Source organism: Thalassophryne amazonica, chromosome 7 (assembly GCF_902500255.1).
Source record: "Thalassophryne amazonica chromosome 7, fThaAma1.1, whole genome shotgun sequence".
NCBI classification, from domain to species: domain Eukaryota; kingdom Metazoa; phylum Chordata; class Actinopteri; order Batrachoidiformes; family Batrachoididae; genus Thalassophryne; species Thalassophryne amazonica.
This window is the reverse complement of record NC_047109.1, coordinates 79,548,776-79,561,207: the sequence shown is the minus strand read 5'-3', so window position 1 is coordinate 79,561,207 and position 12,432 is coordinate 79,548,776. Positions and strand designations below refer to the sequence as shown.

General features: G+C 40.8%; 1 protein-coding gene across 1 annotated transcript in view; it reads right to left on the bottom strand.

Moving 5' to 3' along the window:
- Positions 1 to 12,432, bottom strand: part of itga10 (integrin, alpha 10) — an 83,693-nt gene that overhangs the window by 45,682 nt on the left and 25,579 nt on the right. The window contains exons 3-8 of the mRNA XM_034174720.1: positions 8,997 to 9,108; positions 8,783 to 8,892; positions 8,604 to 8,692; positions 4,365 to 4,479; positions 4,150 to 4,277; positions 859 to 1,007 (exon numbers count right to left, since the gene is read on the bottom strand). Coding sequence (XP_034030611.1) covers positions 859 to 1,007; positions 4,150 to 4,277; positions 4,365 to 4,479; positions 8,604 to 8,692; positions 8,783 to 8,892; positions 8,997 to 9,108 — 703 coding nt within the window. The remainder of the gene's footprint in view (positions 1 to 858; positions 1,008 to 4,149; positions 4,278 to 4,364; positions 4,480 to 8,603; positions 8,693 to 8,782; positions 8,893 to 8,996; positions 9,109 to 12,432) is intronic.

The window sequence follows — 12,432 nt, the reverse complement described above, 5'->3', positions numbered from 1 at the left end:
CTGTGTCAAGTCTACGATCTGTGTATCTGAACATGAGTTCATGGTTGGTACCTTTTAATTAAAATAATAGGCAAACTTTTCTATTATGCTGTCATCTAGTTGTGATAATAATTTAAATGATTTTCCCCCAAAACCCTGCCGCACCCTGTAATCAAACCTTGATTTGTTCACATATTTCATTTTTATTTCATTCGTCTCTTGAATTTATAAGAGTCTTAATTCTTGTTTTTATGGTAAGAAAAGCGGTGAAAAAGAAAGGTGACAAATTTTCCCTAAGTGGTGTTTTAATGCAATAGTTAAAACATTTTTCAGGCTTCATTTTCTTTTCTACTAGTATTTAATTGTTCCTTCTAATCTTCAAATTTCACCTTTAAATACACCAGAAAACAGGAAGTATCCATTCACTGGTGTGAGTCAGGTTTGGGTGTTGCACTCTGCGTGAGTATGACTTCAATAAATGGAGGAATGTTTTCAGAGAAGAAAAGCTATTTTAAGGGTTAAAGGTTTTCATTAAGCCTCTGACCCTTGACCCATAGAGTTGTTCCTTTAGATTTGGATTACAAGGTCCAACATCCCCACATAGTTATGTGAAGAGAACTTATGGAAGTAATAAAAGAAAAGTATAGGTTCCAAATAAAATTTCAAAACATTAAGTATGAAAATAATGTGAGCAAAAACTCACTCCTGCTATTTACCACACTTTGCAGCTGGGCTACCTCTGGTTACTTTGTAATGTGTAATTCATTACTATGTGACAAGCAGCATGAGTGGATCCATTGTAATTATAATCTCAAAGTTCCCATCTTTACTTTGCCATGTGTGAAAGATTCGCCGGTAATAGTGATTGACAGTTCATACCAGGCCGTGTGGATGGCAAACGCTGTCCGTGTCTCTCGTCCCTCCTGGCGGCTGATGTTCTTGGCGGCATCCACCACCTCCTGTGTGGTCTGGTAGTCTCTGAGCGACCACTCGTGAACCGCCACCTCTCCATACTGCAGGATGCCCACCTGAATACACACACCAGTGTTGTAAGAGTGCCACATACTCCTGTTGTGCTGGCATCAAGGAAATTTAAGAATTTATTCAGTAACCAGAGACATTTCCTCCTCCCCTCACACTGCCTGCTAGACCCTTCCTCCAGATGAAACCCCAAACCAGCTTCAGTCAACAAACACGGCTCATGTCCTCTTACAATTACTACAACTATTCATTCTGGTCATATTTGCCATCTGGATGCTCACATGCATCAGTCTCATGGGGCTAGTTTGCCTTGCTGTGCACACTGGGCACTAATCCCAATGCTGTCCAGGGCATCTGTTATGGATTCCAATAAATAAAGTGGGAGACCATCCATCCATTTTCTGTCACTTATCTAAAGCTCGATTCTGGATGGTGGCAACATAATTGGCCAGGTAGCCCAGACGTCCTTCCCTCCAGCTACATCATTGTGCTTTCAGGCAAAGGAGTTCTACAGACTCAGTTGTAGGGACCACTCACTGGGGGGGGGGGGGGGGGGGTGTCATTTGAGAGCTACACACCCCAAGTGTGCCTTGTGATTTGCAATTGCATCACCAGAAGTAGCCTGGTAGGAACGTACAGTTATGTCACTAATGGTTGCTATTGTACCAAGTCCCCACCCTGAAGTAGGAGCTGAAAAAGTCCCTGAGGATCACATTCTAAAAACTATGACTGTCCCCAGTTTCATAAGGTCTGAATACATAAAAGGATGTACTTCCTCCAATAGTCCTAAAAACTATGAAAAAAGTCCTTCCATGTCAAAAGCATCTAGAAATTCCTCCCAGATCCTAATAATTAGATACTGTAATGCCTCCATCATGTACTCAGTCTACTCCAGGTGTCCAGCTCAACATCTCCAGAAAACCTTCAGATGGTCAAACCATCTCATCTGGATCCATTCAATACAGCAGTTTTATTTTGATGTCAGAGGGTCTCACCCTGTGAGTTTGAGCAGCTGTACCACAAAGCAAACTAATTTCAGACACTTTGTACATGTGATCTCTTTTTTTTTGGTCATCACCCACAGGCCATGACTTTAGGTGAGGTGAAGACTAGAACATAAATCAACTGATAAACTGAGAGCTTTGCTTTCTGGCTCACTTTCCTATTTAATGCCACTCTCTGCACCAGTCTGCCTGTCAGTCTCATGTTCCAGTTTGGTTTCACTTGTGAAGAAGCAGCCCAGTCTCACGTTTTTTTTTTTTTCATGCTTCCGTAACAAAATGAGTCAAATTTTCGTGATGGGTTTTTTTTAAACTCACTATTACTAACCCTACTCCTACCCCTGACCCTAACCTTAACCATAACCTAATCTTACTCTTTCCCCCACCCTAACCATAACCACCCCTGACCCCCCCGCTTCACTTTTAATTTTGTGCAGCCATCACGGAATGAATTAGAATGAATTTGTGCTGCCGTGACAAAAATGAGGCGCTTTTCGTCACAATATCACGAACCAATAGAATAATGTATATTTCATGTTGCTGAAGCACGACTTGCTGTGAGACCAGGTTGGAAGAAGACCCCAAGATTTTCAACATTTTCATTTCAGGTCACATATCTGACTATGGTCATTAAAAATTGTACAGCCAATAACATAGGACTCTCCACCCCATATTGACCACACGACCTCTTTTAATACGTTAAATGCCCTTCTGCAAAAACAAAAAAGTACACTCAACAAAAATATAAACGCAACACTTTTGGTTTTGCTCCCATTTTGTATGAGATGAACTCAAAGATGTAAAACTTTTTCCACATACACAATATCACCATTTCCCTCAAATATTGTTCACAAACCAGTCTAAATCTGTGATAGTGAGCACTTCTCCTTTGCTGAGATAATCCATCCCACCTCACAGGTGTGCCATATCAAGATGCTGATTAGACACCATGATTAGTGCACAGGTGTGCCTTAGACTGCCCACAATAAAAGGCCACTCTGAAAGGTGCAGTTTTGTTTTATTGGGGGGGGGGGGGGATACCAGTCAGTATCTGGTGTGACCACCATTTGCCTCATGCAGTGCAACACATCTCCTTCGCATAGAGTTGATCAGGTTGTCAGTTGTGGCCTGTGGAATGTTGGTCCACTCCTCTTCAATGGCTGTGCGAAGTTGCTGGATATTGGCAGGAACTGGTACACACTGTCGTATACGCCGGTCCAGAGCATCCCAAACATGCTCAATGGGTGACATGTCCGGTGAGTATGCCGGCCATGCAAGAACTGGGACATTTTCAGCTTCCAAGAATTGTGTACAGATCCTTGCAATATGGGGCCGTGCATTATCCTGCTGCAACATGAGGTGATGTTCTTGGATGTATGGCACAACAATGGGCCTCAGGATCTCGTCATGGTATCTCTGTGCATTCAAAATGCCATCATTAAAATGCACCTGTGTTCTTTGTCCATAACAGATGCCTGCCCATACCCTAACCCCACTGCCACCATGGGCCACTCGATCCACAACATTGACATCAGAAAACCGCTCACCCACACGATGCCACACACGCTGTCTGCCATCTGCCCTGAACAGTGTGAACTGGGATTCATCCATGAAGAGAACACCTCTCCAACGTGCCAAATGCCAGCGAATGTGAGCATTTGCCCACTCAAGTCGGTTACGACGACGAACTGGAGTCAGGTCGAGACCCCGATGAGGACGATGAGCATGCAGATGAGCTTCCCTGAGACGGTTTCTGACAGTTTGTGCAGAAATTCTTTGGTTATGCAAACCGATTGTTTCAGCAGCTGTCCGAGTGGCTGGTCATGGTGTCTAATCAGCATCTTGATATGGCACACCTGTGAGGTGGGATGGATTATCTCAGCAAAGGAGAAGTGCTCACTATCACAGATTTAGACTGATTTGTGAACAATATTTGAGGGAAATGGTGATATTGTGTATGTGGAAAAGGTTTTAGATCTTTGAGTTCATCTCATACAAAATGGGAGCAAAACCAAAAGTATTGCATTTATATTTTTGTTGAGTGTACAAATAAACTGAATGGGTGAAATTCCATGACCATCTATCTATCTTTCTAAGGGGAAAGAACTTTTCTACTTTTACAAAAACACAAATCCACATCCACAATAGATAAGGAAGAACAAAGTTGAAAGCAAAATTTGCATTTTACCTGCATTTGGTCTGAACTGATGTGGAACTTGCTGAGGATGTTGCTGAGGAAGTTCTGCACTTCAAACCAGGGGTAGATACTGTTGGAGCCATCCAGCACGATCACAATGTCCATGTAGGTGGAGCACCCTGACATGTACGGGAATCAAACACACGATTAGGAAAAAAAATCAGGCCTGTGCTGTTTGAGTCATGTCCAGCTGAGCGTGTGCTTACTTTGCACCGTTGGAGAGATGGTCTCCCTTGGTTCAAAGTCGTCACCAACAGAGGCACAGATACCGGTGCTGAACATAGATGTACCGCACTCCTGAGACCACAGCGGCGCACACGCCTGCATGCACGCATGCGCACACACACACACACAAGCATGTGTCCTACAGGTGAAAACATCCCAGAAGCTTCTACAATCTGAACAGGTTACGTCTCCTCACAAGTAGGTGGTTATTTGGCTGTGATCAAAGGCTTTGAACACGTCGACAAATGCGGCACAAACAGACACAGGAAAAAAAAAAATCAAATGAGGGCAGACAAGGAGTAAAAAGAAAACAAGTCATAAGACAGAGTAAGTCATGGAAAAACTACAATAGTGTGGTTTGGAACACTGGGATTGAAAATGAGGGAGAGGTGGAGAGAGAGAGAGACTATTGTTGACGTGTTGGCAGTCACTGTTGTAAGGAGCGGTTTAACAGATCCCAAACACCAGACCAGTAACGCAATGAAATCTGATTATACTAAATGTGATTGGGGGGCGTCATATAAAAATATTTCTGTCTTCAAAGCGTGGCTTTTATTTGGCTTTCATACCAGCGAGAAGGAGGGTGAAATGGTGCTAAAATGAGAGAAAGAGCAACATCCTGGTTTCTCTCGCCCTGTCATTATGATTGCGCCGCTCCAGAGTGCACAGACAAGCAAAGAGGGAGGGGCTGAGAGAGGGATGAGAGAAAGGAAGAAGGGAGAGAGCAAGAGAGAGAGGTGCTCTGGCTTTTGGTTGCTCTGTCATTAACAAAAGCCCAGGGATGCATTCCGATCCTGTTATAGACCTGACCACTGGGGTTAAGATAAATAAGAGCACGCACACACGCTAAAGTGAGCTAAACTGGCTGGTGTTGGTGAACTGTACATGACTCCATACCCGAAGCAACAGAGAGGGGGAAAAAAAAAACCTGGCAGACACCAAAACATACTGAAAGCCAAAGAATCAGAACTGGAGAATTGAGATCAGAAAGTAACAGCAAGACATCTAGACAGTATAAAACTAGGAATACATGTACAGTGACCATGATGGATTAAAAATACTGGTAAACAATGCGTGTGACATAATTAGTGATCTCTGGGGTATAATAACATTGCTACACAAATGAGTGACTCTTTCAATACTTTCAAGATGAAATTAATGTTTGTAAGGAAGAAGACAAAATATGTACAGCTGGATTAACTGTTTCATTAAGCAAAATAAAGCTGGCCATACACTCTATGATGATACAATACAATAGTGCCTTTTCATCAGAACGCAGTGCTGCAAGAGAGTACTGCAGGAGCATGCTGCAGGATAACCTGAGAACACAGTATACACATTATGGTGTGTACCTCTATCCACACAGCTAAAGAAAATGTTGCACCACAGGTTGTGCCATCAGGAGATGATGCTTATTTACAAAGTGCAGAGAAACAAATATGTAACAACGCCACTTTTCCCACATTGGATTAGTTTATGTGCATATGATAATCTTAAAATAGATTAAAGAATCAGATAGAAAAATCACACCCTGTGTGATGTACAGTATGTTATTAGTAGGTGTTTACAGTGAGGAAAATAAGTATTTGAACAGCCTGCGGTTTTGCAAGTTCTCGCACTTAGAAATCATGGAGGGGTCTGAAATTTTCATCTTAGGTGCATGTCCACTGTGAGAGACATCATCTAAAAAAAATCCGGAAATCACAATGTATGATTTTTTAAAATAATTTATTTGTATGTTACTGCTGCAAATAAGTATTTGAACACCTGTGAAAATCAATGTTAATATTTGGTACAGTAGCCTTTGTTTGCAATTACAGAGGTCAAACATTTCCTGTACTTCTTGACCAAGTTTTCACACACTGCAGCAGGGATTTTGGTCCACTCCTCCACACAGATCTTCTCCAAATCTTTCAGGTTTGGAGTTTCACCTCCCTCCAAAGATTTTCTATTGAGTTCAGGTCTGGAGACTGGCCAGGCCACTCCAGGACCTTGAAATGCTTCTTACGGAGCTCCTCCGTAGTTGTAGTCTCTCACAGTGGACATGCACCTAAGATGAAAATTTCAGACCGCTCCATGATTTCTAAGTGGGAGAACTTGCAAAATTGCAGGGTGTTCAAATACGTATTTTCCTCACTGTATATACAGTGGGGTAAAAAAGTATTTAGTCAGTCCGTGATTGTGCAACTTCTCCTACTTAGAAAGATGAGAGAGGTCTGTAATTTCCATCATAGGTACACTTCACCTATGAGAGACAAAATGAGAAAAAAAAATACAGGAAATCACATTGTAGGATTTTTAAAGAATTTATTTGTACATTATGGTGGAAAATAAGTATTTGGTCAAGAACAAAAATTCAACTCAATACTTTGTAACACAATCTTTGTTGGCAATGACAGAGGTCAAATGTTTCCTGTAAATCTTCACTAGGTTTGCACACACTGTAGTTGGTATTTTGGCCCATTCCTCCATGCAGATCTCCTATAGAGCAGTAATGTTTTGGGGCTGTCGCTGGGCAACATGGACTTTCAACTCCCTCCACAAATTTTCTATGGGGTTGAGGTCTGGAGACTGGCTTGGCCACTCCAGGACCTTGAAATGCTTTTTACAGAGCCACTCCTTTGTTGCCTGAGCGGTGTGTTTGGGATCATTGTCATGCTGGAAGACCCAGCCACATTGCATCTTCAATGCTCTCACTGATGGAAGGTGGTTTTGGCTTAAAATCTCACGATACATGGCAACGTTCATTCTTCCCTTAACACGGATCAGTCGTCCTGTCCTCTTTGAAGAAAAACAGCCCCAAAGCATGATGTTTCTACCCCCAAGCTTCACAGTAGGTACGGTGTTCTTGGAATGCAACTCAGCATTCTTCTACCTCCAGACATGACGAGTTGAGTTTTTACCAAAATGTTCTATTTTGGTTTCATTTGGCCACATGATATTCTCCCAATCCTCTTCTGGATCATCCATATGCTCTCTGGCAAACTTCAGACGGGCCTGGACATGTACTGGCTTAAGCAGGGGGACACGCCTGGCACTGCAGGATTTGAATCCCTCTCTGCGTAGTTTGTAGTCTTTGTTAATTTGGTCCCAGCTCTCTGCAGGTCATTCATCAGGTCCCTCCGTGTACTTCTGGGATTTTTGTTCACCATTCTCATGATCATTTTGACCCCACGGGATTACATCTTGTGTGGAGCCCAGATCAAGGGAGATTATCAATGGTCTTGTATGTCTTCCATTTTCTTACAATTGCTCCCATAGTTGATTTATTCACACCAACCTGCTTGACTATTGTAGATTCACTCTTCCCAGCCTGGTGCACATCTACAATTTTCTTCCTGGTGTCCTTCGACAGCTCTTTGGTCTTGGCCATGGTTGAGTTTGGAGTCTGAATATTTGAGGCTGTGGACAGGTGACTTTTATACCGATAATGAGTTTAAATAGATGCCATTAATACAGGTAACAGGTGGAGGACAGAAAAGATTTTTAAAGAAGACGTTACAGGTCTGTGAGAGCCAGAAATTGTGCTTGTTTGTGGGTGACCAAATATTTATTTTCCACCACAATTTACAAATAAATTCTTCAAAAATCCCACAATGTGATTTCCTGGATTTTTTTTTTTCTCATTTTTCTCTCATACGAGTAGTTGAAGTGTACCTATGATGAAAATTACACGCCTCTTTCATCTTTCTAAGTAGGAGAACTTGCACAATCAGGGACTGACAAAATACTTTTTACCCCACGATGTGTGTGTGTGTGTGTGTGTATATATATATATATATACGCAAAACACAGTGCACATTATGGTGTAATATGGAAAATACGGCAGCAATTATAGTTCTGAAGAAGTTTTGAACATGCTCAAAGTGTTACATTATCGCTCCAAGACTGCACGTTCCTACTGCAGTTGTTCTGTATGTTACAATACGCTATGCGTTTCCACATAATCTTCCCATAACATACATTCTTATCACATCGTAATGCAGTGTCTGGCTATGTGACCTACCCTAATCTTAAACAAACATATCAGCATTCTGTAAGGCAATGAGCAACATGTGTACAGCGGCATGGTTACAAATAAAAGCAGCATCAGAGCTGATTTATGTGCAGCTTTGTAACAAACAGTGTCTCATCTCACCACATCCCTTCAGGCTTCCTCACACAACCCACTGCTACCTAGATCAAAATAAAAGCTCTGGTTTTCCACTGAGATGACATACCAGGAAGCCATCGGGTGAGTCTGGAGTAAGGGTCATTCCCAGGTGAGCGTTCCTCAAGTTTTTAGATACATTCTGCAGAGCAGTCTCACCTGGTAGGCAAGACAGCAAAATGCACAGCAACATTATTAGACCTGTATAGATCTTTTCAGTAATTAAAAATACACATTTGTGGTTCTCACCTAGATTCACTTTGCTGCAATTTGAGTTCTTCTCTTCTCCCACAATGCATTTGTAGACATCTCCTCTCCTGTTGTTGGGTGGCCCATCCCATGGAGCCCCAACCAGCATCCTTCATCAGAAAGACAGTTTCATTTATTCAAACAGCAATATATTATTGTAACATCATTATCTCAGCGTGAAAACTCAACATATTCTTTGCAAAAACAAACTTACGATTTTTCTCCATCTGTCGCATGCTGCAAAACAGAAAAGCCAAACAGGGACTCCTCTGGACCAGTGAAGATGCGAGGATGCTTTACGTCTATGTTGAAACACTGACACAATTCTGAACAGCAAAAAAGCAAATATAGAACGCAGAAAAATGAGTCATCAAATACATACTTTTACTTATATAGACATTCTGCTCATTAAAAACACATTTAAACATTCACCAGGTGCTGAAATGTGTGAAAATATAAAATATTACACTGTGAAGTTATAGTATTATTTATTATTGCAATGATATTTTGCCTACTGCTTACTGGTGAAATGGAGTTGAGAGAGAAAGAGGAGGGGAAAAGATGGATAAACACTGAACCAGAAGCAGCCTGAGTAAAAAAGAGTTCAGTTGAAGGAAAGGAGGCAGGGGAGGGTGGGAGTTATAAAAACTATGGAATATAGTAAGACCCCTGTTACAACACACAAGCATGGCCTTCATACGCAGCAAGAGGGAGAGAGTGAAAAGCAAGCAGCCAATCTGATCACTGAAACACAAAAACAAGCTCTGACTGTAAAAAAATGAAAGTCAAAACATCTGTTTCTGCAACCATGAAAAAATGTTATACTGTATTAATTATTAATGCACTGAAAAAAAAGTTTTTGTGTTGTTATTCATATTCTCTTAAAAATGGGCAAAAAAGCAAAAATTCTGCCCGGGTATGTAAACCTTTGAGCACAACTGTACATATATACGAGGTCCATAATGGCATGATGGCATCACGCATCAGCTCACTCAACCAGTCTGCCCATTCTCCTCTGACCTCTGACATGAACAAGACATTTTTGTCCACACAACTGCTGTCTTCTCTTTTTTTTGAGTGTTCTCTGTAAAACTCTAGAGATGGTTGTGCGTGAAAATCCCAGTAGATCAGCAGTTTCTAAAATACTCAGTCCAGCCCGTCTGACACGAACAACCATGCCACCTTCAAACTTACTTAAATCCCCTTTCTTCCCCATTCTGATACTCAGTTTGAACTTCAGAAAGTCGTTTTCACCACATCTAGATGCCTGAATGCATTGAGTTGCTGCTATGTGATTGACTGATTTGCTGTTTGTTATGGGTGGGTATTGATAAGATTTTATCTATCGATTCCCTTATCAATACCTCCTGTGCACTTTCTGTGTACAACCCCTGGCAATAATTATGGACTCACCGGCCTCGGAGGATGTTCATTCAGTTGTTTAATTTTGTAGAAAAAAAGCAGATCACAGACATGACACAAAACTAAAGTCATTTCAGATGGCAACTTTCTGGCTTTAAGAAACACTATAAGAAATCAGGAAAAAAAATTGTGGCAGTTAGTAACGGTTACTTTTTTAGACCAAGCAGAGGGAAAAAAATATGGACTCACTCAATTCTGATGAATAAATTATGGAATCACCCTGTAAATTTTCATCCCCAAAACTAACACCTGCATCAAATCAGATCTGCTCGTTAGTCTGCATCTAAAAAGGAGTGATCACACCTTGGAGAGCTGTTGCACCAAGTGGACTGACATGAATCATGGCTCCAACACAAGAGATGTCAATTGAAACAAAGGAGAGGATTATCAAACTCTTAAAAGAGGGTAAATCGTCATGCAATGTTGCAAAAGATGTTGGTTGTTCACAGTCAGCTGTGTCTAAACTCTGGACCAAATACAAACAACATGGGAAGGTTGTTAAAGGCAAACATACTGGTAGACCAAGGAAGACATCAAAGTGTCAAGACAGAAAACTTAAAGCAATATGTCTCAAAAATCAAAAATGCACAACAAAACAAATGAGGAACGAATGGAAACTGGAGTCAACGTCTGTGGCCGAACTGTAAGAAACCACCTAAAGGAAATGGGATTTACATACAGAAAAGCTAAATGAAAGCCATCATTAACACCTAAACAGAAAAAAACAAGGTTACAATGGGCTAAGGAAAAGCAATCATGGACTGTGGATGACTGAATGAAAGTCATATTCAGTGATGAATCTCGAATCTGCATTGGGCAAGGTGATGATGCTGGAACTTATGTTTGGTGCCGTTCCAATGAGATTTATAAAGATGACTGCCTGAAGAGAACATGTAAATTTCCAGTCATTGATGATATGGGGCTGCATGTCAGGTAAAGGCACTGGGGAGATGGCTGTCATTACATCATCAATAAATGCACAAGTTTACATTGATATTTTGGACACTTTTCTTATCCCATCAATTGAAAGGATGTTTGGGGATGATGAAATCATTTTTCAAGATGATAATGCATCTTGCCATAGAGCAAAAACTGTGAAAACATTCCTTGCAAAAAGACACATAGGGTCAATGTCATGTCCTGCAAATAGTCCGGATCTTAATCCAATTGAAAATCTTTGGTGGAAGTTGAAGAAAATGGTCCATGACAAGGCTCCAACCTGCAAAGCTGATCTGGCAACAGCAATCAGAGAAAGTTGGAGCCAGATTGATGAAGAGTACTGTTTGTCACTCATTAAGTCCATGCCTCAGAGACTGCAAGCTGTTATAAAAGCCAGAGGTGGTGCAACAAAATACTAGTGATGTGTTGGAGCGTTCTTTTGTTTTTCATGATTCCATAATTTTTTCCTCAGAATTGATTCCATATTTTTTTCCCTCTGCTTGGTCTAAAAAAGTAACCGTTACTGACTGCCACAATTATTTTTCTTGATTTCTTATAGTGTTTCTTAAAGCCAGAAAGTTGCCATTTGAAATGACTTTAGTTTTGTGTCATGTCTGTGATCTGCTTTTTTTCTACAAAATTAAACAACTGAATGAACATCCTCCGAGGCCGGTGATTCCATAATTATTGCCAGGGGTTGTACTAAAAGTAGGCTTTACAGGTTTTCTATGTCAACAACATTTTATTGAGTCTTAAAGTAAATAAATATGAAATTGGTCACAGGATTCTTGATCTCTGGACATAAATAGAAATAATTAAAATCTGTAGTTTTTGTCAAAAGCATTTCCTTTCAGATATTAATGAGACAAATGAAGAGTTCAGATGTAAAACCCAGTAGCTCCAAAAGGATACATTTTGATTTGAGGCCAACATGTACTTGGCTGTCAAGGGACCATCAGTGTGCAAAATTTGAAAGAATTTGAACAAACTGTTTTCATTTTATTGATGAAAGTCTTTGCATTTCTGAATATGGTTTCCTTTAAATCTCCATTTTCAACTGCATTTTTCTCCATTAAAAAAATACTTCCTGGGTTTTGCATCTGAACTCTTCAAATGTAACTCTGAACTGAGCTCTTGCAGCTGGCTGCGCTGCAAGTCAACGTCAATGTAATTCATAAAGAACAGAGGACTGCTCATTTTGGGGAAAAATGGTTTCGGTCAGTTGTAGTTTGTTGTCTGTATTACAACGTTTGGAAAGAGGTATCAATTGATTTAAAATGGTGATTCCC